The sequence below is a fragment of the Asterias amurensis genome, chromosome 22, assembly GCF_032118995.1.
Source record: "Asterias amurensis chromosome 22, ASM3211899v1".
Taxonomy (NCBI): domain Eukaryota; kingdom Metazoa; phylum Echinodermata; class Asteroidea; order Forcipulatida; family Asteriidae; genus Asterias; species Asterias amurensis.
In genome coordinates this window covers 974,880-996,584 of record NC_092669.1, presented here as the reverse complement: position 1 = coordinate 996,584, position 21,705 = coordinate 974,880, and the positions used below count along the sequence as shown (strand labels likewise).

The 21,705-nt window shown below is 37.2% G+C and overlaps 1 protein-coding gene across 2 annotated transcripts in view; it reads right to left on the bottom strand.

The window, feature by feature from the left end:
* Positions 1–155: 155 nt before the first annotated feature.
* Positions 156–21,705, bottom strand: part of LOC139953766 (tetraspanin-1-like) — a 37,525-nt gene continuing 15,975 nt past the window's right edge. The window contains exons 1-7 of one of the 2 annotated variants that reach the window (XM_071953326.1): positions 12,346–12,574; positions 10,226–10,335; positions 9,217–9,426; positions 7,877–8,065; positions 7,397–7,525; positions 6,146–6,229; positions 156–5,877 (exon numbers count right to left, since the gene is read on the bottom strand). In XM_071953326.1, the coding sequence (XP_071809427.1) occupies positions 5,821–5,877; positions 6,146–6,229; positions 7,397–7,525; positions 7,877–8,065; positions 9,217–9,426; positions 10,226–10,288 (732 nt within the window). In that variant the 5' untranslated portion in view covers positions 10,289–10,335; positions 12,346–12,574 and the 3' untranslated portion in view covers positions 156–5,820. Of the gene's footprint in view, positions 5,878–6,145; positions 6,230–7,396; positions 7,526–7,876; positions 8,066–9,216; positions 9,427–10,225; positions 10,336–12,345; positions 12,575–21,705 lie in introns of those variants that run through there. The other variant, XM_071953325.1, reaches the window with a different exon arrangement.

Below are 21,705 nucleotides of genomic sequence, written 5' to 3'. Positions count from 1 at the left end.
GGAAAAAATATTGCCTGATTTTTCGTCACCAGGCCGACAAAAAAAGTCTGAATTCAGCCAAAAGTCTGAACAATCTCATCCCTGACAAATAATATTCTTGATCCTCGGTATAAATTTAGCATCAATTATAAGAAGTTAACAAGAAAACAACCACCTTGGTTTTCCACTGTTTTTTATTGAGACACCATTGATACAAGATTACATAGACAAGTCTACAGCATTATACATGTTAATAACCTTTTAAAGACAACAAACATTAATAATTTCATTAATGAAATCAAAACAACACTTCCCAGTTGACAATATTACAGGGGGAATTTAATTACTTCCATTGTTATAACACACTTTTTGTATAATTATAATTAACCAAATGTTATCCATGCCAAGAAAAAAACTAAATAAAACAAAAAAGTTGTCTTTGTACAGTTTTTGTTTTATATTTTCATAAAAAGCACCAAAATTACATAACTCTTTATACCATCAAATAATATAAATTTGTTTTTCAGTTTGATCATTCAGATATCTTGTTTTCACGCCAAATTGAGTACCAGTAAATGTAAACAACAATAAGCCAATTTGGAATGTCTGTTACTGCTGATATCTCCCATAACCTTTGACAATACCCACTGGTATTGTCAAAAGGTTTATTCAGTTCCAAGAACTTAACATCATTCAAAGAAAGGTCAAAGTTTAACGAACTTATAGTTCAAAGTTTGTTAAGCTTTAAAAAAAAAATTATGGAGTCTATTCTGGCTTTTTGACCCAATTCACCTGACGTCATCATCAGAATAATCTTGGATGCGCCATTTTGGTGGTCAATGTCAACGTGTGTTATTCAGAGAAGTGCGTATTTTAGGCTCTGCGGCGTTTACACATAAACCTATTGACCACCATCATGGTGAGCGTGGCATCAGTTGCCGCGTGTGACACTCGTGCAAGAGGTCACAACAAGTTCTGGCTGCTTGCATGTTAGCATTCAAACGGAGCAGCTATCAAATGAGATTGCGACACCAAACAAGCAATTAAACCAGCCAGTGAACCAGCCAGTAAACCAGACAGTAAACTAGCTAGTTATGACTATGGGTTACCAGCCTAAGATGTGATTGGTCAGAGTACCACGAGGCGGGGCTTTGTAAATTCAAAGATTGACCTTTCATCAAAGAATAAAGAATTTTTCAAAGTCCATTTTTTAAGTGTCTTTAGTTTTTTTATTTTACATGATAACTATCCTACTATGGTACTGTCAAATATTCCGTTAAAATAAAAGTCAAAAATATACTTCAGACAAAATTTCAAAAGCCACAAAACATACATTATTACAGGGAAATAAAAGAATAAACAAAATATAAAAGTACATTTGTTTAAATAGTACGCCTACAAAATGTAACCCTGCAACAAATTGACATAAAATATAGAGAAGTAGTTGATAAGTATTTCAAGAGATGTCAGTAAAAGTTAAAAACATTTAAAGCAACCATAGAAGAAGGGGATCCAAAGTCAATCTTTCCGAGTAATACAACCCCCCTCCCAATAACATTTCATGAGCCTGCGAAGGCAGTCTTAAATAGGTCAGAACAACCTCATCTGATTAAAACTGGAGAAAGGTACCAACATACAGTGATTCTACAAGACAATTATAAACGATATTAGTGACATAATTGGGCAAAAAAAGCAATTTGTAAATTTCCGATTGGACATAATCTCAGAATCATTTGAATTACAGAAATAGTAAACACTGAAGAAGCCATAACATTGGCCTCAGTCAGAGAGCTTAAACCCTAGCCAGAGCCTTAACTCTAGCCACAGCCAGAACCCTAGCCAAGATCAAAGCCATAACCTGTTAGAGCCTTAAGCCCTAGCCAACATAGATCTCACAGATTTCAAAGGGCCTCGTTTCCTTGCATTTTACCAAGACACCACAGTCGTGGGCGTAATTTTCAAACTCAATGATTCAAAATAATATTTCGATTAAAAACCACCATTTCATGGGTGAAAGTTTGCTTGGATAATTTGTCTTAGTCTGCGGACCAGGCATAGCCCCCATTTATAAAAAAGTACAAAATATAGAGTTAAATAGTTTCACCTAATTTCAGGGCATTATTTCTCTATAACTCCTACTGGATAAGATTAAACACAAGTATGACAGGTCTATTATATACATACAAAATCTTGTACACACTCATGCAAAGTTAAGCCCCTTTCACACGACAGCAATTTAGCAAGGGTCCCTTGCTAAACTGTAGCATGGTTGTAAAATAAAAAAAAATGTATCTTGTGTGAAAGGACAACAATTTTTTTCTACTGTCAAAGTTCTCTTCCAAAATCTTGTCAAACATTGCTACATTTTACAGCCTTGCTAAAATAAGCATGGGACCCCAGTTAAATGGCTGTCGTGTGAATAGCACTTTAGTCTACGGTTTCGAGAATGAATAAACACCAAAGACATTTTGAAAAGACTGTACAAATGGCTTAACAGACACACAGGTTCTTACTGTTAAAATAGTAACGAGTACACTTAGTATATAAGTACATTGAGTTTCAATTATTTGTGTCATTAATTTAATTACCAATAAGTCGCTTCTAATTTCTAGTACGCAATTTTTATAATTTCTTTTTCCTGATCTTTTTCAATTGTTTGAAATAATATTATTACAGTTTCAAACCGTGTCTTAGTACATGAATGTATTTGACTGTTAATGTTGTTTTCTTTTCAACCGTTCGCATATTCAATTGATCACACAGCCTGTACATAAACCACCCCTTTTTTACACAAATGGAACCTTCCAACGTATTCGTATTTATAAAGGATAGTCGCAAGAACTCTGTTCAACAGGGGTGTCAGCTTCAGGCACAACCACCTTCTTAATATCTTTATTTGTTTTATTTTTTGTGTGTTTTTTTTTCGTACTGAATCGCAAAAAATTCCATTCCCGTAACTCACAAAAAACATAAAAATACTTGTTGAAAGATAAAATCTACAAAGCCTCAACAATTATTAACAATATACACTAGAGAAAGCTACTACTTTAAACTTTATGAGTAAAACACATTTTTCTTTGTAAAAGATGATTATTAATATTCATAAAAAAATGTCCCACAGCTCATCAATATGCAGAATATTTAATACAGTATGCAAATTTAAAGCACACTACCACAGCCAACATCAGAGCACAAACCCTTCAAATGTCCACAAACAACCTCGTCAATAATTTAAGTCAAAATACTGGAACTGTAAAGTACGTTTTTTTTTCTTCTTCAAATTTTGAACCAGGAATGATTTTAGTTTGAATGTCAAAATCTGTATCTAGGAATATTTTCCTCAAACAATACCAATCTCCTTTCTTTGAAGTCCTGATACTGACAATCACGCGATGCTTTGTCCATTTTGAACAACCCAGCCACCATAACTTGTTCCAAACTAAATCTTACAGTATACACAAGTCTTCCCATAAATTCTACTTTCTAGATCTGGACAGTTGCTTTCTGCAAAAGTTCTTAGAACTATTTCACATCAGCCCACGAAAAACATTTTTGAACAGCGCTTAAAGGCAGTGGACACTATTGGTAATTACTCAAAATAGTTTTTGGCATAAAACCTGACATGGTAACGAGTAATGGGGAGTGGTTGATAGTATAAAACATTGTGAGAAACAGCTCCCTCTGAAGTGCAGAGTTTTGGAGAAAGAAGTAATTTTTCACGAATTTGATTTCGAGACCTCAAGTTTAGAACTTGATGTCTCAAAATCAAGCATCTGAAAGCACACAACTTCGTGTGACAAGGATGTTTTTTTCTTTCATAGTTATCTCGCAACTCCGACGACCGATCGCGCTCAAATTTTCACAGGTTTGTTATTTCATGCATATGTTGAGATACACCAAGTGAGAAGACTGATCGTTGACAACTACCAATAGTGTCCACTGGCTTTAAATGTGTAGGCATGTATTATTTCATATGCACAATAAGCCAATCAAATGAGCCGAGCCTTGCATGAACCATGGCCCTTTTCTGACCAATCATTATTGATGTTTCAGGCAGCTAGTCACATATCAAGAAATAGAAGCCTTTTCATTGGTCCAACCACAACTGCCTAGTATGTACATTTTTATCAACCATCCAATCAGAGTCAGTTATGCTAATTCTATACTTCTAGCCCAACCATTATAATCCTTATTCATGAAAGACTGATATTTGTATGTGTTTTTTTTTTTCCGTCTCTTTCTTGGTGCATGGCAGCGTCCCTCACAAAATCTCAAAGACGTGACCGAGGTAGAACACAGATAAATAATTTGTTTTCGTAAACCATTCTGGGAAAATAATGCAATTATGTTTTCCTTTTTAAGAAAATTTGTCAAAAGGAAAAAAAAACTAAAAAAAAAAAACCCTGTTCCAATCCTGATATCATTGTTACCATGTTTGATGGCCCCTCACTCAGGATATGAAACGACTATCGCATAACACCCATGAGCACTTGACATTTGAATCACCTTTATCCATGGCGCAGGGCCACTAACATCATTTTGTTTCCATTTTTTTCCCAGAACAGTGATAATGTCACAGCAATTTGTTTTCCAAGATAAATATTTTTTTTACAGAGATGCAAAACTTGATACAACAGTTTTACTCTAAAACTCACACCTTACATTTTGGCTACACATGAATAGAAAAGGAGAAGAAATAGTTTTTTTTGCGTACACGCCGTTTACTTTTAAATTGTACAAGTTCTCGTACGGTGAGTTTAATCTTCAAGCGTCCAAAATATGCAGATTTCCATTGTGTGCAATCACTGTGTACAATTTCCGAGCCTCGTTCAACTACGGTTGACCAGCTAAGCTGTGCAATACTGTACAAGCAAAAAGCTTTTATTCTACAAGGCCATTTTCTTTAGCAATACCAGACGTTCTAGACGTTTCTTTACTTAATTAATTTGTTTTCTTCAAAATTGTTTCCCTGTTGTACCTTTCTAGAGAACTATTTACATCGTCTTTCTTTTAACTCTCTATGATTATTTCTGGAGGGGTGAACGTACCAAAATAAAGCATGAATCGCCGCCGTATGTTTTGAATAAAATCTCAATTTAAAGTAATAGGCCATGATCAACATGGCGACTTCGGCTAACCTGGATAGCCGCATCAGCATGCATTGAAGTATAGGGTGTCCATACCGACATTCTTAGAAACTGTCCTAGCCACAGCCGCCAAATGGAATACGGCTTCAACAGTTGAGCAACCATGGAGCAAGTTTGAAAGTTGACTTTTGTCGACCATTGGGCGATTTTGCCTGGTACCCATGATGTTCATCATGCATAGTTAACCATGGATTATTGACTAGTGGTTGACAAATGGTCGCTGATCAAACTTGCTCATGGTTGTGCTAATAAAAAAACTAAAGCACGCCCACTGGAGGCCATAATGAGACAGGCACTCAGTACTGTATAATATATTTCTGTTGTCTCATCAGGAACCTTGCTTATCTACAAAAAAACTTCTGAAATCTAAACTTTTTACAGATTTTGTTTATGATCGTACTTTGCATACACCAGGGTGTACATTAAAGGTCGTTAAAAATGCTAGAAAATCATACTTTTTACCTTATTGTTTTGGACAAAACCTGGGGAAATTTTATCAAGTCTACGAAGTTGACTGAAACGACTGTTTGGATTATTTCTAGTTGACACAGAAACTTAGCTGAAATGTTATGTAACTCTCAAGCCAAGCACACTTCACATTCTATTTTTTTAAACCGCTGACGAAACTGGTGATGTGATGACATTGAGCTGTTTAGCTAGGTAGCTAGCTGCCTGACTAAATGAGGAAACAAGTCTACGAGTCGTCACCGATATTCCTACAGACGCAGATTGCCAGAAGCATGCAGCACAACTGTATAACAAACAAAAAAACAAGATTCATTAGAAAATGACTGATATCAAGTAATGAGTACCCTATTGTCAGCGTGGGTCGTTAGTGCAGTTTTTTGTGGATTTATTAATTTCACAGGTAAAAATGCGAAGTAAAGAAACTAAGAACAGATACATAAGAAACCTAAAAACAGAAACAAAAAGTAGCATCCCTAATGGATTTAAAATAAGTAAACATAATTATCAAGTAAAACTTGACAAAGTGGCTTGACAATAGAGGGCGCTCTTACCTCAAAGAAAGCAACACCAACCGCAGTAGCTCCGATGATTGTACCGTAATCTGCAATCAGGAGTTTAAGTTCATTCCCGCATCCCTGTAAAATTTTAACCACAAAAATGTTATGATAAAAGTGTGTATATGCCTACAACCGTGGACTCCTAATGTCCCCGTTTTATTTATACTCTACTGTTTTATTTAACTTTTTTATGCAACAGCTCCTGTTGATTTTGTAAACGTTTTCCGACTGTGGACCTTCCATGAACCTCGGACTCTGTTGTCCTCTTTTAGTATAGGTTCCTGGTTTGAATGTGTATACCTACTCACACCCACCCAAGCTTGTATATGCCTGCAACCATGTACATTCTAGTCCCTCTTTTGTTTGTACTTTTTTTTACAACAGCTCCTGTTGGTTTTGTACACATTTTCCAACTGTAGACCTTTTCCTGAAACGTGGACCCTATATTGCCCTCTTTTGTTTGGGGTCCCTGATTTGAATGTGTGTTTCCCTACTCACATGCACTATACACACGCAGAAGGGCATGGCAAACACTATATGCCCCTCTGGCTTGCTACACCGGCGGGACATAAAAATGATTCTAAAAGTACAGTCGACGCTCACTATAACAAGGTCGTTTGGACTGGCAAAACTACCTCTCTAAAACATGCTCTTTATATTGGGTGCGTTCGATTAGCTTCTTATGGCCGACTCTGCGCTGCTCATTCGGGTGAGCCCCTGACAAGGGCTAATCGAATGATCACTCACCCTCTCGTGGTGAAGTCATGCACCTCAGGGCAGCCCCAAGTGACTTGTCCACAAGCAGGGCACTTGGGGCTGACCCGGGTGAGCCCCTGGAATGACCTCAAAGCTATTCGACGTACTGTGGGCAGATCGGGGTCAGCCCGGGGAAGCTAATCGAACGCACCCATTATAGTTGTCTTAATAATCTGCGCTTTTAAAAAGTGGTCTTTGTTACGAGAGTTGACCATTTACAAAAATAATTTATCATTGTTCACCAAAAATGTACCCACAACTTAGTTTCCAACTTGTATCTTTGCCACTTCTTGGTTTCCCTCCTGGTTCTGATTTCTTCCAATTGTTGTTGTTTTGAAAATGGTGTTATTATTATTGTTTGTTTAGCATTCACTGGATATGTACATGTATTGTTGTGTTTACATCGTCTCTGCTGCGCCTTGAACATCTGTAAAGATTGATTTGGCGCATTACAAATACCTACTATTATTATTATTATTTCTAACTTACCTTAGCTCTGACGGTATTCTGTGTGCATGGTATACCAGTACAGCAGGAAACTGGGAATGGTCCTGCAGTGTTGTTGACATTGGTATTTCCAAAGTAGTCTAATTTACCATTCACACCGCAGCAGTTCAACTGAGAAGAGACAGAAAAAATTCACATTATAGTTTTAGTTTTTCAGCATTTTATAGTTTTATGGTGTACATGCACCTTTCTTGCCTGTATTATAAGGCTTTGATTTCTATTGTGCTTATATGTTTTAATGGTGTACATTTCTTTAACTGTTTACTACATGTAATTTTCTTATGCCATTTTTAATGTTATGCGCCCTCTTACAACTTCATCGACCAATTGAGCTCAAATTTTCACAGGTTTGTTATTTTATGCATGTTGAGATGCACCAAGTGAGAAGACTGGTCTTTGACAATTACCAATAGTGTCAAGTGTCTATGAGACAGAAATAAAGTGGTTATTATTTCCTGTTACCTTCTCCTGGACGAGGTCCCATGCAGCGGTGCCCAACTCATTCTTGGTGCTGTTCATTAGGCCGTAGCTGTTTTTCAAGAAGTCGACGCCCTCATCCTCCAAGTAGCTCTCAATCTGCCGGGTGTACAGAGCGGCAAAGATGCCGGCAGCGATCTGGGCGGCAAACACGATGAACAGCAGCAAGAAATACTAGCGGGATAAACAAGAAATACAGACAAATTAAGCATAATCATTTTTACCAAAATTCATTCTTAAGTAGCGCAAATCACCGTGAGGTTCCTAAAGCGCTGTCAACAATTGTACTGAGTAAACAGATAAGTACTAGGTACACAGACAGTAAACAGAAGTTAACAGATGTTTTCCCCCTGGATTTTGAATTCTTCTGGGCCCAACTTCATGGAGCTGTTCAGGCACAAAAAGTAGCTAAGCACATGCTAACCAGAAAAAGGTTACCAGCCTACAAGTACAATTGGCGACTGGTATCCTGCTCATTTCCGCTTAGCAGAAAATTGTTAAGAACAGACTGAAGCACAAAACTGCTGCTTACATGTTTCATAAAACAGGGGTGAGAGTCATTACTAACGAAAAAGTCTGAAACTTGGATACAAATTCAAAGGTATGTTGAAATGGTGGCATTTCTACCGTTTGGTAACCCCTGGGGTTACAGATTCCAAGGAGCTTTTGGAAACAGTATCCAAAGCACTAGAGAAGTAGACCAATGAGCAGGATTTCTTTATTTGTGGAAACAAATATTGTCTGATTTTCTTCATCAGGCCGACATCAAAGTCTGAATTCAGCCAAAAGTCTGAACAATCTCATCCCTGAGTAAATCACTCCCAGGCGCTCCGTGTTTGCAGTCGGTGGACTCTCTTCACCAGAAGCGGGTGACAAGTCTGTTTCGTCGTGTTTTAGACGATGATAGCCACCCGCTTCATGGTGAACTTACTGATCACATTATTCCAAGAAGTTGTAGGATGAGACTGCCGGCTGCTCGCACTAACCGTCATCTTCGCTCTTTTGTCCCCATGGGTATTACGGTTTTTAACGCTTTTGTGTAGAAGATAAGTGCTGGTTCACAACTTTTGCATACTTTTAACATAAATTATTCTCTATATTTTTATATTGTTGTATAGACATATGGCCTGTCGGCGTATATATGTTTTTTATTCTTAAATCCTTGTGCGTGTATCTTGTGTGTTTTTTGTATCTGCCTGTTGTTTCATTTTCACATTTGGTGTGTTTTTAAAAACTTGTGTGAGCAATGCAATTTCTTCTTTTGAAGATCAATAAAGTTTTCTTATGTCTCATGTCTTATGTCTTATGTCTTATGTCTTACTTACCAGGACCAGGAGGCACTTGTTCTCACACATCGCTCCCAAGCATCCACATACTGACACCAAGAATACAAAGCCACCTGCAGCGATGATCATGTAGACGGCGCTCCTAAGCAGTTGACTGTCCAGCAGTGCAGCGATCTCGTCGATGGGTATCCAGTCTGAGATGCCAAACTTGATTATCAAACCGGTTGCTATCAAACCGAGTCCACTTAGCTGATGAAAGTTGAGGTTCAAGAATTTATTTATTTATTTTTTCCTTGGAGGGGGAATTTTATTTTGTTTTCTTAAATATAGAACACTACACAAACTACTTGTAAAACCAACATACTTTTAGTACCATACATGTAAAGAAAAAACAGCACTCGACAAAAACGGGAAATATTATGAATGGAATTAATTAGTACTACAATAGCAATAAAAAGGCTCCCATTTGGTATTGAACTAATATCTAAGTTGTCATTCTTAACAAAGATCATTTTCAGGTTCAAGAAAAAGTTAAAGACTTTTGGACCCTAGCAGACTCTCACTCAAAGCCTAAAATAATAATGGTTCACAAAGACAGGGGGTGTTATGTTACATATAATATTAAATTCTTTACAGAGTAATAGTAATTTCTTTAAAGCGCATTACACACAGAGTTCAAATGCACTATTGACCCAATTCACCTGACGTCATCATCAGAAAAATCTTGAATGCGCCATACTGGTGGGCAATTTCACTGTACGGTTTAATATATAACTCTAGATGCTGTGTGTTATGCAGTGAAGTGCGCATTTAAGGCGACGCGGCGTTAATACACATAAACCTACCTGCCCACCAACATGTTGAGTATGGCATAAGTTGCCGTGTGTGACGCGCATGCAAGGGGTCAACACAGACTCAAGAGAGTTCAAACGAAAATGAAGTGAGAGGTTAACAATTGGGTTTTGGATTCATACCGAAGGTCCTTTTGATTGGTAAGCAGTTTGCAACAGCTAATTCTATTTTCTCTTTCTCAAAATACGGTACTTACTGCGACAATTAAGTTGATAACAATAAGCAAGAATTTCATACACTTGCCGCCACAACCTTCCATCTTAACTCAAGGCAAGTCAGCTTTCCGACACGACAAGATAAAGAAACCTGCAAGAACAAGAAAAACAATAAGAAGATGATTAGAAGGCGATGTTTTATTCACTGCTTGGTGTACCTTGTAAGGCCAAATAAATAAAATACCAGTTGATCGTCCCCGCCCGCATCCCTTTTTTTAATCCATCCTTTCAAAAGGACTGACTCACCTAGGGGCTTTTCCCGAATCTAACGTGATGCTCTCGAACAGACGTAACTGTCTGTTTCATAAAACATAATTAGTGAATGCCTGCCAGCAAATCTTTTAAGTGTAATAAACCGACCCTGTTAACCTGGGTCCTCATGCAAGAATCAATATAAAATAAGTTTGCGGTGGGTTCAAACTGAAGAATTGGTGGCCTGTTTGATTTGAAATACTAAGCGGCCATCTTGAAAAAACAACAAAAAAACAAAAATAAATAAATAAAAAGGACCTCATCCTCCTCTTTTTGGAAAATTCCGGACGATCAACTGGTATTTTTTATTATTTGGCCTTGAAGTAAGTAAGGTTTGCGGTGACTGTAAGATACATGTATCTCGTTAGTGAGCAGTGGTTGCATTGTTTACAATCGGGGATATTTTGTACAATAATCAGCAAAGATATTGAGTAGGATTTGAAACTTTGTATGGTTGGAGTATAATTAGGAAAGGTTTAGGATAGCACCATGTAAACATTTGTGCTAATTTGTGCTAATTAGAACTACATTGTAATTAGAAAAGACAATAATGAAAGTAAAAACACAATTCTGAGCAACCAGGATGTGATACCCTGGTTGCTCAGAATTGTGTGTTTTCACTCAGATGTTCGTGAAAGGCTTCATGCCTGAAGCTTTTCCATGATTGAATTTTTTGGGGGGTGAAAATACCTTTCTCCAAAACAACATCACTTCAAACTAATTTTTTCGGTCTATAAAGTCCGTAGAACAATCGCCAAAAGTTAAATTTGCCTTAAAAGTTAATTTTTTTGATCAAACTTCACATATTTTTGTTTATCTGCATTATATCAGCATGTTATCCCATAGCTACAACCGAACATCATTTCCAACAGGCCATTTATTGATTTTTCCTTGGACTTAATTGGCGTTTGCCATGGCAACACGTTGGAAGGGACCCTAGAGCTGGGCATGTAAACAGCTTGCTCAATATCACAAAAAGGCAATTTACAGTTTCTATAGTCACCAAGGCTAAATTTCCACAATTTTCTTTTGGGAATGTAAGTTTAATAATTTGAACGAGGTGGATGGAAAAACTTTCTTTTTCTTTTTCCGTGTTGCGTTATAAGAAGCACTTGCTCAGAATTGTTGAGTATGAAGCAAAAAACTTCAATACAAAATAATTTTGTTACGAAATAAAATAGTATTGAATTCAGGTATTCCTTTTTGTAAAAATGATTGAAAAAGTGGTGGTACACAAATGTAGGATACGGATATTTTTCCGCTTTTGGTAACATCATGGGTAACATCGAGTGAAAAAGTGATACAGAAATTTTTCACAAAAAAAATGTTTCTGGACATCACTGTGCCATTCGGCTGTCATCTTGCTAAAAGTAAATGGATTTGACGTTCTTGACAAAAAAACTTTGACATTTATTTGCTGTTTTCTAAATAAGTAAGCAATGTATTCAAACGTTCACAGGTAACCTTTGATGTATCTTTGGAAAAATTTGTGTATCCTGCCACCACTTTTTCATTCTTTATGAAATAAAACAGAACCTAATTTTCTGATCAAATGAGAATGGGAATTTTTCTGTTGGTAAAAATGGTGGCAGTGATACAGAAAGTGTTCCAGATCAATACAGCTTTACACCATTTACACAGACAAAAACAGTCTATGACCCTACCATAAAATTTAAATCAACACCCTTCCAAATAAGGCCAACAAATCAGAAGTTACATCAATTGACAAAACCAAACAAAAGCAAGGTGTCCTTTTAAACTCACAGAAGTTTAAAAAAAAAAAACACAGACACCCCCATCGGGGGACTACCTGAAAATTTATGGTTCACCCCAAAATAAAAATACTTACAATCAAAAGAAAATCCAAAGACGTAAAAAGAAAAGCAAGATAGTTCACAACAATCCTCTTAACTGAAACACACACTGGATCAATGGCAAGACCAGATAAAAATCACAAACAGCTACTTCGTCAGATCAAATTAAACTGCAGTGAGAGAATTCCTTCTGGTCACTTCTGGATACCATTTGGTTTTATAGTTTACACCACACCCATACTTTCACAATTCATGCACATGTGACTGAGCAAGCCCACTGGCCTTGCTGTGTACAGAACAGCATGGCCTTGTCCAAATAAAACTATGTTACTCGTCTTTTAAAGCCACTAAATGTACCCTACATGACAACTCTTTTTTTTGGGGGGGGGGGGGGTTCACATAACCACCACAATAGGCCTACTACAGTCTACCCCCATGCTACAGTGATTCCGCTAAAGTATACAGCAAAATGATTTTTGGTTTTGTTTGTTCACAAAAAAAAAATTAAACCGTTCTTGAACTTTACACTTAAAGGGGGCACACAAATGTTTCACTTCTATGGGGAGCATGTAAGTTTGTATTGAAACTTTGCAGAGGGCACGCAGCAAAAGCACAGGGCACCACAGCAATTGATGGGGGTGCTATGGGGTTTTCCGAGGCCTGGAAATGCATTTTAGTTTACAGCTTAAAAACCAAATCAAATCCCCATACCAAGTTTTTCGTTCTTGATGGCCCTCCCACAATGACATTCCAGTTGTATTGTGTAGTCAACCTTTCTCCAGGTTCACTGAACCATCCAGAAAACTTTACTCGGTGAAAATAAATCCTTTCCACACACAAAATACACCCTCCCCTTTAGCTCCCCTACACCTACCAGACTTCCTTTTGTTCAAGAGAGACCGGTGTAGAGAAAAGAGGGGTTCCGGGTTGAATTAGTCATAAGTTACTCAGTCCACAAATACTTCATGGGTGTGGGAACAAACTGGTACATGCCCAAAAGTTAGCCCCCTATAAAGAAGTTCATGTATACACTTGACCAGTTTTGAAGTTGGGACTATCCATTGTGCCTACATGTATATCCCTATTTATGTGTATGTTGTGTGTTGTCATTTAGGCTTTCGATTCGAGAAAGACTTTGCTGGGGTTAAGGGGTCAAAACCTCAGGACACACATGATTTTTTTCAATACAATTCAACTGCACATCAACAGCCACAATTGAGGCGATTTGTGCAGAAAAATATCAAGATAACTATCTTAAAGCTCTCCCATTAAAATCAATGTAACCAAAACCAACGCTAAACAACATACTTCAGATTGGTTTTGTTACAAATTTTGTTCTATTGATATAACAGTAATACTCTTATTTTAATGTGCAACTTTTTTGGGGGAAAAGAACATTATTCCAATTCTGTAACTTAGTTTTTCAAGATTAAACTGAACAGTTCTGCAATTTTTTGTTGCCCCTTTTCTGAGAGAAATAATAATGTTATAAAATACAATACAGAGTACTACCCTACATAGAAATTAATACACATGGTTGGTTGCCCCTCTGTTCATTGGATCCTCCTAAATTGTAACAATAGAGCAAGGTGTAACACAGTAGCAATAGGAAATGTTTGTTCTGTATTTATCTAAAACTTCAACAGTAAAACCATTAAAGGGACAGTGTCATCATGAACAAAGAAGGCGTGTGACTATACATAGAATTATGAACTATCACCCAGTTACTGCAAGTGCGCCCTCCCTCCACATTAAATAGATGACAAATGTGCGTACATAAGCAGTAACCGAGTGAGAGTTTATAATTTCACGTACAACCACAGACCTGCTTTTCTTATGACAACATTGCCCCTTTAATTTACCAGGAAGAAAACCAGAGTGCAATTTTTTCTAGGACATATCAAACAAAGGGTTTATTTATGACAAAACCTCAATCAGTTTTCCAGGTTGTGATACCCAACTCTTGTAAAGGCAATAAACATTTTTCCTTAGTAAAGAGAATCTCTAAATATGGGCAATGTAGACAACAATTGAATGGGCACCATGGCAATGACATGGGGTAATTTTTTCTATGGAGTGAAGTATTTGCCCCAGTTATCAAAAACTAGAATAAAACACACACCTATCTCTTTAACACGAAGAAGAAGAAAAACAGCCCTGAACATTTTCTGCGCTTGCTTTTCAGACTAATAGGATCCTCTCCCTAATGAAGAAATGCATTCCCCCAAAAGACATTCCTCTGTCACATGATCCTTAGAGATCATTCTTCTCAAAGGTTAGTCTTGGTACAAGACGCTGTTGTTCATGACTTAAAGGGAAGTTATACATTTGGTATTCACTCTTTAAATTAATGGCAATATAAACCATTGATTTGAAGCCTACAACAGCATTCAATGGTATAACAATTTTGAGAAACATTCCACTTCGAAATTATGTCGTTATATAAAAATATAACATGTTTTATGGCCCAAAATTTGATTCTAAGAAGCATTACTGCAGTAATGCTTCTCAGATTGTGTGTTTCAATTATATGGAATTATTCTTCCTGCATCTATTCGCTCCAAATTTTAGGCGATATCTAAAAAATGCGACCACCTTTTGAAACGAAATTTTCACAAGCTACTTGTACAATATCATACAAGAATTATGTAAAAGATAAACACAATAGAACGTTCAAAAAAACAAAAGGTGTACTTTGCCTTTAAAGGCATAATAAACACACAACTATTCATGATCTGAGAATAACAAGGATGAATGACTTGTCAATCTGGAAGATTACTTTTTAATAAATGCTTCCCTGAGAAATAGTTTCATCTGGAATTCCAATAACCAAGGGTGTAAGTCAATCCTGATAAAAAACTTGGATTCCGATTAAACTTAGAGCAATGGTTATAATGTAGGCCTACAATCTTTCCTATGATAACTCATAGCGGAAGATGGATAACCCATGGGATTGTACAAATTCCAATGAGCTTTTGAGAAGTAGATCAAATTGCAGGATTTATTTTTATCGTGAGAAAATTAGAGCATTTTGTAACAACAGGCAGACACAGTGACCTCAGATTCAAATTATTAAAGGAACATAACAGAATTGGTAAGAAACAAAAATCGTGAAGATCACAGATTTACATCAAACTTACACGGTCTAATGATGATGATAGTTGAAAACATCCCTTGAAATAATTCTGTCTGAAATGTCATATAATTTGATGAGAAATCAATAATCTAACTTCGCGTTTGGAGTTTATCGCTCAGTGAGCGTTTTATTCATTTTTATTTTGGCATCGATGCAATGCAAAATCATTTTTTTTCTTTCTCACTATTCTCTCGTCACCCAGATGGCTGATCGATCTCAAACTTCTACAGGTTTGTCAGTTTATGTATATGGTGGATTACATAAAGTGCTTACACTGCAAGCAACTGTTTTGTTAGCAAAAACCAATTCTGTAATGTTCCTTTAAGGAATATGATTCTAACCAAAAGTTTTTATTGCCATTTAGGCCTATTTGAAGAGCAACTACCAAAAATATTCCTTTTAAATTCCTAGTGTCTAGGTTATAAGTTGTGAATCCACACTACGTGAGAGATATTTTTCCAATTCTACTGGGTACCTCTTGTGGGATTTTCTCATAACATAACATAACATAACAATTAAAATTTATAAGGCACTATTCCATCAAGATCATAGCGCACTAGAAAGAAATTAACTTGGAAAAAGGTAAGTCTTAAAGCCATTGGACCGTTTCGGTAAACAGTGTTGTCCAAGGCCCACACTTTGTGTACCACAACTTCTATATAAAATAACAAATCTGTGAAAATTTAGGCTCAATGGGTCATCGGAGTCGGGAGATAACAACGGAAAAACCCACCCTTGTTTCCGCGCGTTTCGCCGTGTCATGACATGTGTTTCAAATAAATCCGTAATTCTCTTAACGAGAATTTATATTGTTTTGCTGTTTTCTCAAAAAGTAAAGCATTTCATGGAATAATATTTCAAAAGAAGTCTTTCACCATTGCCTTCTGTAAACCCTGTGAGTTATTTGTAAATCTGTGAACTTTATTTTTTTTTTCCTGAACCGAAAGGGTCCAATGGCTTTAAGGACTTTTAGAAAGCAGTCTTATTTTCCGTCCTCAGATCTAAAATTTTAGGAATATGCTTCTTACTTGAAGAGTGCTTACCAGAAAATGAATATTCTCTTTAATATTCCTAGTGTTTATAAACTGTGAGTCCACACTACGTGGGAGATATTTTCCGGTTCTACTTGGTGCCTCTTGTGGGACTTCCCCGCCCTCTCCCCATGTTTTTTTTTTTGCCAGCCTTATTTTCATCTTCTGCCAGAGCATGGTGAGGAATAGCTGACTACCCAAGCACATCCACTGAGTTATGAATTAAGCTGGGAATGTCAAAGTGTCTCCAGAGATGGAAATCTGGTCTGGAACGTTGACAGATGGTTGTATTGTCATGGGTTGCTTCCAGGCTTCAAGCAAGACATGGATCAAGTAGGGGGGTTTGTTATTTAAAGCATGCCTCCCTGTGTGTAGCGCAGCAATAGGCAACCATTAAGCCCGAGTTACACTGCAGGGATAACGAAAACGATAACGACGCAAAGAGAACGTATTCTATTGGTTGAATTGCTCCACGCAAAATACGTCCAAGCTTTTCAACCAATCAAGGGCTTGCATTTTTAACGTTTTTGTTTTTGTTCTTGTTATCGAGGCCTGTGTGACCAGGCCTTTACACAGGGCTCAAATTTTGGGGGAGGGGGCGGGGGGGGGGGGGTTCACAATCACAAGACCGAAGGGCTTGTTGCTTAAAATATACAGTTGAAAATAAAACATTTTCTACTTTTCTTCAAATTTTACTTTCATTATTTTTTAATTCTGCTTGGTAAGGTTATATTCCTGTAGAGCTATTTTTATGGATTGAAATTTGCTTACACATGTAGCATGGAAGATTCTGGTTTCTTAGCAAATACTGCTTACCAGATAGGCTACATACAAGTGACTGTTGCCAAACACTTCTTGCTAAGCAGGAGAACAATTTCTGCTAAGCATCTTACTATAATTGGCCCCCTGATGGAACTGGCCCCTTGGAATTTAATTGCAAAGTCTCTGCACTTTCCCTACAGAAACTAATACATTGCCATGTATTGTTCATGTTAATGATACGATAACGGCATCCTGTTTCGTTTAAAGGCACTGGGTTAATGAGCACGGCAGGATCGTCGAGGCTTGAATTATTAAAGAGTTGCTGTAAAATTGCTTCTCAAGCTGGGTAACGAACGAGTCAGACTGTCGGAATAAATAGCATCAGAGAGATTCACGGCGCCATTGTAGGAGGGTCGTACGATATCGTCGAGCATGTCGTTGATCAGAGCACCATCAAAGCGATTGCTTGCATTTTTGTTGAAATCAATTTTATTTTACCGATTCCGAATGTAACCCAAGTCTGAATTCACTTTACAAAATTTGAAGTTTCAGACTTTAAAACACGATTACATCAAGTTACAAATCAAAACTGTTTACGGATAAAATACCGGGTAAGAATTTCCTAAACTGTCAATTCATTTATTCAGAAAGTCACTCTGCAACATTGTCAGACGTAACCAGAAACCTCAAACTCTTGTTGGACAAAATATGAGCAAAATGTCACAAAGGTGACTTCACATGGCTAAAGGCGCTTTAAATACAAACATAGATTTTCAACAAAGCACATTAAAGATTCTGAGTCATTTTTCTTTTAAATGATTGAAAAAATATATATATGATTGTCGATTGTCGATAGCAGAGTTGATGGAGTGCCTGTACGCTAATGTTTGTCTTTATTCACCCCAAAATAGATTGTGAAATTTCTCAAGTAAAAAAAGTTCTGCACACATGAACATTTTGTTATGGACACTTCGAACTTAAAAATAAAAATAAAAATTGCGAAAATTCACACAGGAAATGATTTCACCCAGCAATTTTTATGCAAAATATGTACATTTTGCTACGCCATAAAACGGAAATCATTCACTGGCAAGAACAATTAAAAGTACAATTTAAAGATTTTTCCTCCGATAAAACCAAGTCTGCTTATCAAAAACGCTTAGCAAGTAAGTGTTACTGCTTAGCAGTTCTGTCTATAAATGTCCAGCAGCAGGTGGAACACCACAGCTCGAGATGATATATTTATATAAGCATTGTGTTTGTACAGTATTAGAGCGAGCTGACCCACCCCTGGCCATATTAATATCACGCTGCAAAACTGCATCATGTTACACGCTGCATCGTCCATATTCTCACTCAAGATATAATTCATCTTGTCACACAATATAAATTGCTATTTGGGTTTTTTTTTTTGGGGGGGGGAGGAGCGATATTAAAGGTGGCACAGCAACTACATGTAGCGATCGTTTTTCACCAGTGAACTTCACGATGCATCAGTACCAGGGGTGGATTTCACAAAGAGTTAGGACTAGTCTTATCTCAAGTTAGGACCAGTTACTCGTCCTAACTTAGGACTATCCATGCAATTTGTATATCTTCTAGGACTAGTCCTAAGTTAGGACTAGTCCAAACATTTTGTGAAATCGACCCCAGGTCTGTATGCTTCGTTTTTGAAAGGGAAAGGGCATCAGGGCATTTTCTCCTCAAGGAGAAAATGCCCTGATGCCAAGTGGTAAAAGGGCAGCCTATGAGGAAGATTGTAAATTTCAACTGGAGCATTTCAAGGGCACTAGGACCAAGGCAATGACAAGAGGGCATGGAGGCAATTACCTTTGTTGTCTCCATTAAGTATCAGACCTGAAGTACAACTCATTGCTTATTTTAATTTCTCACGTGTAATTTTAAAATATTTTTAGAAGCACGAATGCAGTGAAAATGTTTGTTAGTCCATTTTGACTGGGGCAATAATATTAGCACAACCCTAAAAACAGAAGTTTTCACAGAAGAGAATCTACTTTGAAATTTGTTTTTCTCTTCTCTGCCCCGACACCCCATCCCGCCGAGCTACCTAACATGTAGACGCATGACGACATGTATTCTATTGTGCGTACAATACAATGTATATGCACTGAGGATATTATTACAAACTTCATATGCCAAGTCACTGCTGCTATGGCAACCTGTTGTTTCTATGGCAATTGCCAGTATGCAGGCATTACAGGGACACACCTTTTGAAGTGAAACTCGAGCGCTCTATAAAAAGACTTGTCCTGTCCCTAACACATTCCCCGATTGTGCAATTTAACACATTTAAAAAACAAACTACTTTCATTAGTGTATTTCAAAATAATGGAATAATCACATTCTGAGCTCAGAATAGCCAAGTGTGTTATTTATAGCACAGAAGTGGGGCAATGATTTAAAATTAGCATCATGCTCTTAACAGACCTAATCCATTTTTAGATGTTTTTTAAATTCCTGATGACAACAATTCAATCATGGAAGAAAATTCAGTTTGTTGTTAATTTTTATGAGAGGTAATTTATGTACCATTGTTTACATTTACAAAAGCAAAAAATAGTTCATGGCCCGACGCATTGACCCTAGCCGAGTCTTTCTCAAAGGCCTTAATTTTCACCATGCAAAGATTCAAATCCTACTTTAAAAATAATTTACTCCTTCAACACACATCGTTTCCCAATTATGTGTTTGACGGAATTTTATGAACTCTCTACCCATCTTCTCCGTCCGAACCGAATCGATCAATTATTCAAATAACCTGCAACGGTGAGTCACTGACCTCTTCAACGTGACCTCATTTGCATATATCAGCCTTGCGCAATGTATGAACTGCATACGCTAGTTGACATTGATCGAGAGATGGCATGCGTCATTGTGTTTGCTTAACGAGTAGTAGTCACAGGGGTTAACATTGTATAAAAGGGAGGGACGTGCGTGTGCGAGCCACTGTATGGTTGAGGCGAGGTCGGTTTGAAAAAACACACTGAGGTTATGTTCTTTGTTGTTGGAAATTAAATTTTAATGTGCTCGGTCAACCTGCATTGTAGGTGTGTTGTGTATACACGTATTGTTTGTATTGCAGGCCTGTATGCTTCGTTTTTGAAAGGGCAAGGGCACCAAGGCATTTTCTCATTGGTAAAGGGCACCCTATGAGGAAATTGTAAATTTCTATTGGAACATTTCAAGGGCACCAAGGCAATGACCAGGGGGCATAGAGGCAATTTCCTCTGTTGCCTCCGTGAAGTATCAGCCCTGGTATTGTACATACATGTATGTAGGCCCTACAATTTCAATATACTCAATAGTATTGTACTGATATTGTACTTAAATTAGTTCTGGTTTTTACCCTTGACACACAACGATGTGTGCTTTTAGCACTGTATACTCAGTACTTTCTTGAGTTATAAATCTCAGATTAGATGATGTCATCCTAAGAATGGTTTGTAAAAATTAAATAAACAAACAAAACATCAAACAATATTCTCTTGTAAATACGTTAACAAAAACCAAATATAACCAAATAAAAAAATGGACAATGACAGATTGCATCACATCGAAAGTTTGTAAACATCATCATACATCGTGGACTACATGTAACATAACAGATGCCGTGTCCCAGTACTTAATCCAGTATTCAAGTTGAATGCATACAAATCAATAATAAAACATCCCTTCCTGTTTGGTTATGGATCGCACAGAAGTAAAACGCCCTGGTTTCAGTCAGCTGTTTCCCAGAAAATATAGATTCAGTAGTGTCAGACTTCACCACAATTATGAAACCAATAAATGTGGTAACTCAGTTACCAGGGGTCGAAATTGCCACTAGCCCGCTAGCCCGGGACTACCAGATTTACAGCCGGGCTACTCATTTTTCCAGTTTGATAGCCCGACGGGCTAGTGGAAAAATAATGCAAAAATCATCATCACAAACAATAAAGAACTATGTTATTGGTGTATTGTAAAGTTTGAGCCGTGACGCGAGACAATGATAATGTGTCTTTCGGGCTACCAAAATCTAATCAGGGCTACTAAAAATTATTGGTCACTAGCCCTGCTGACTACCATGGAAATACACTTAATTTCGACCCCTGGTTACAGTTCTACATCTATTGACCCCCTCGCACCATTATCCTCCACATTTGCCTTGTAGGCCTAAGACTTGTGAGTAAAGCAATATTTCATTCAAATTATTAGAGAAACTTTAAATATAAATATGAATAGTAAACTTGCGGGTACAACCATGAGTAAAATCTCTTTCGAAGGTGTGGTGGCTCTGACGTTTCAAACAGTATACTCTGCTCGTCTTCCAGGAGGAACAAACAAAACATCAATATGTTTGTTTCTCCTCAAGACAAGCAGAGTGTACCTTGTTCGAACTGTCGAGACCAAACCAGCTCTTTTCAGAGCCACCACTCCTTCAAAAGAGATTTTACTCAAGGTTGTAT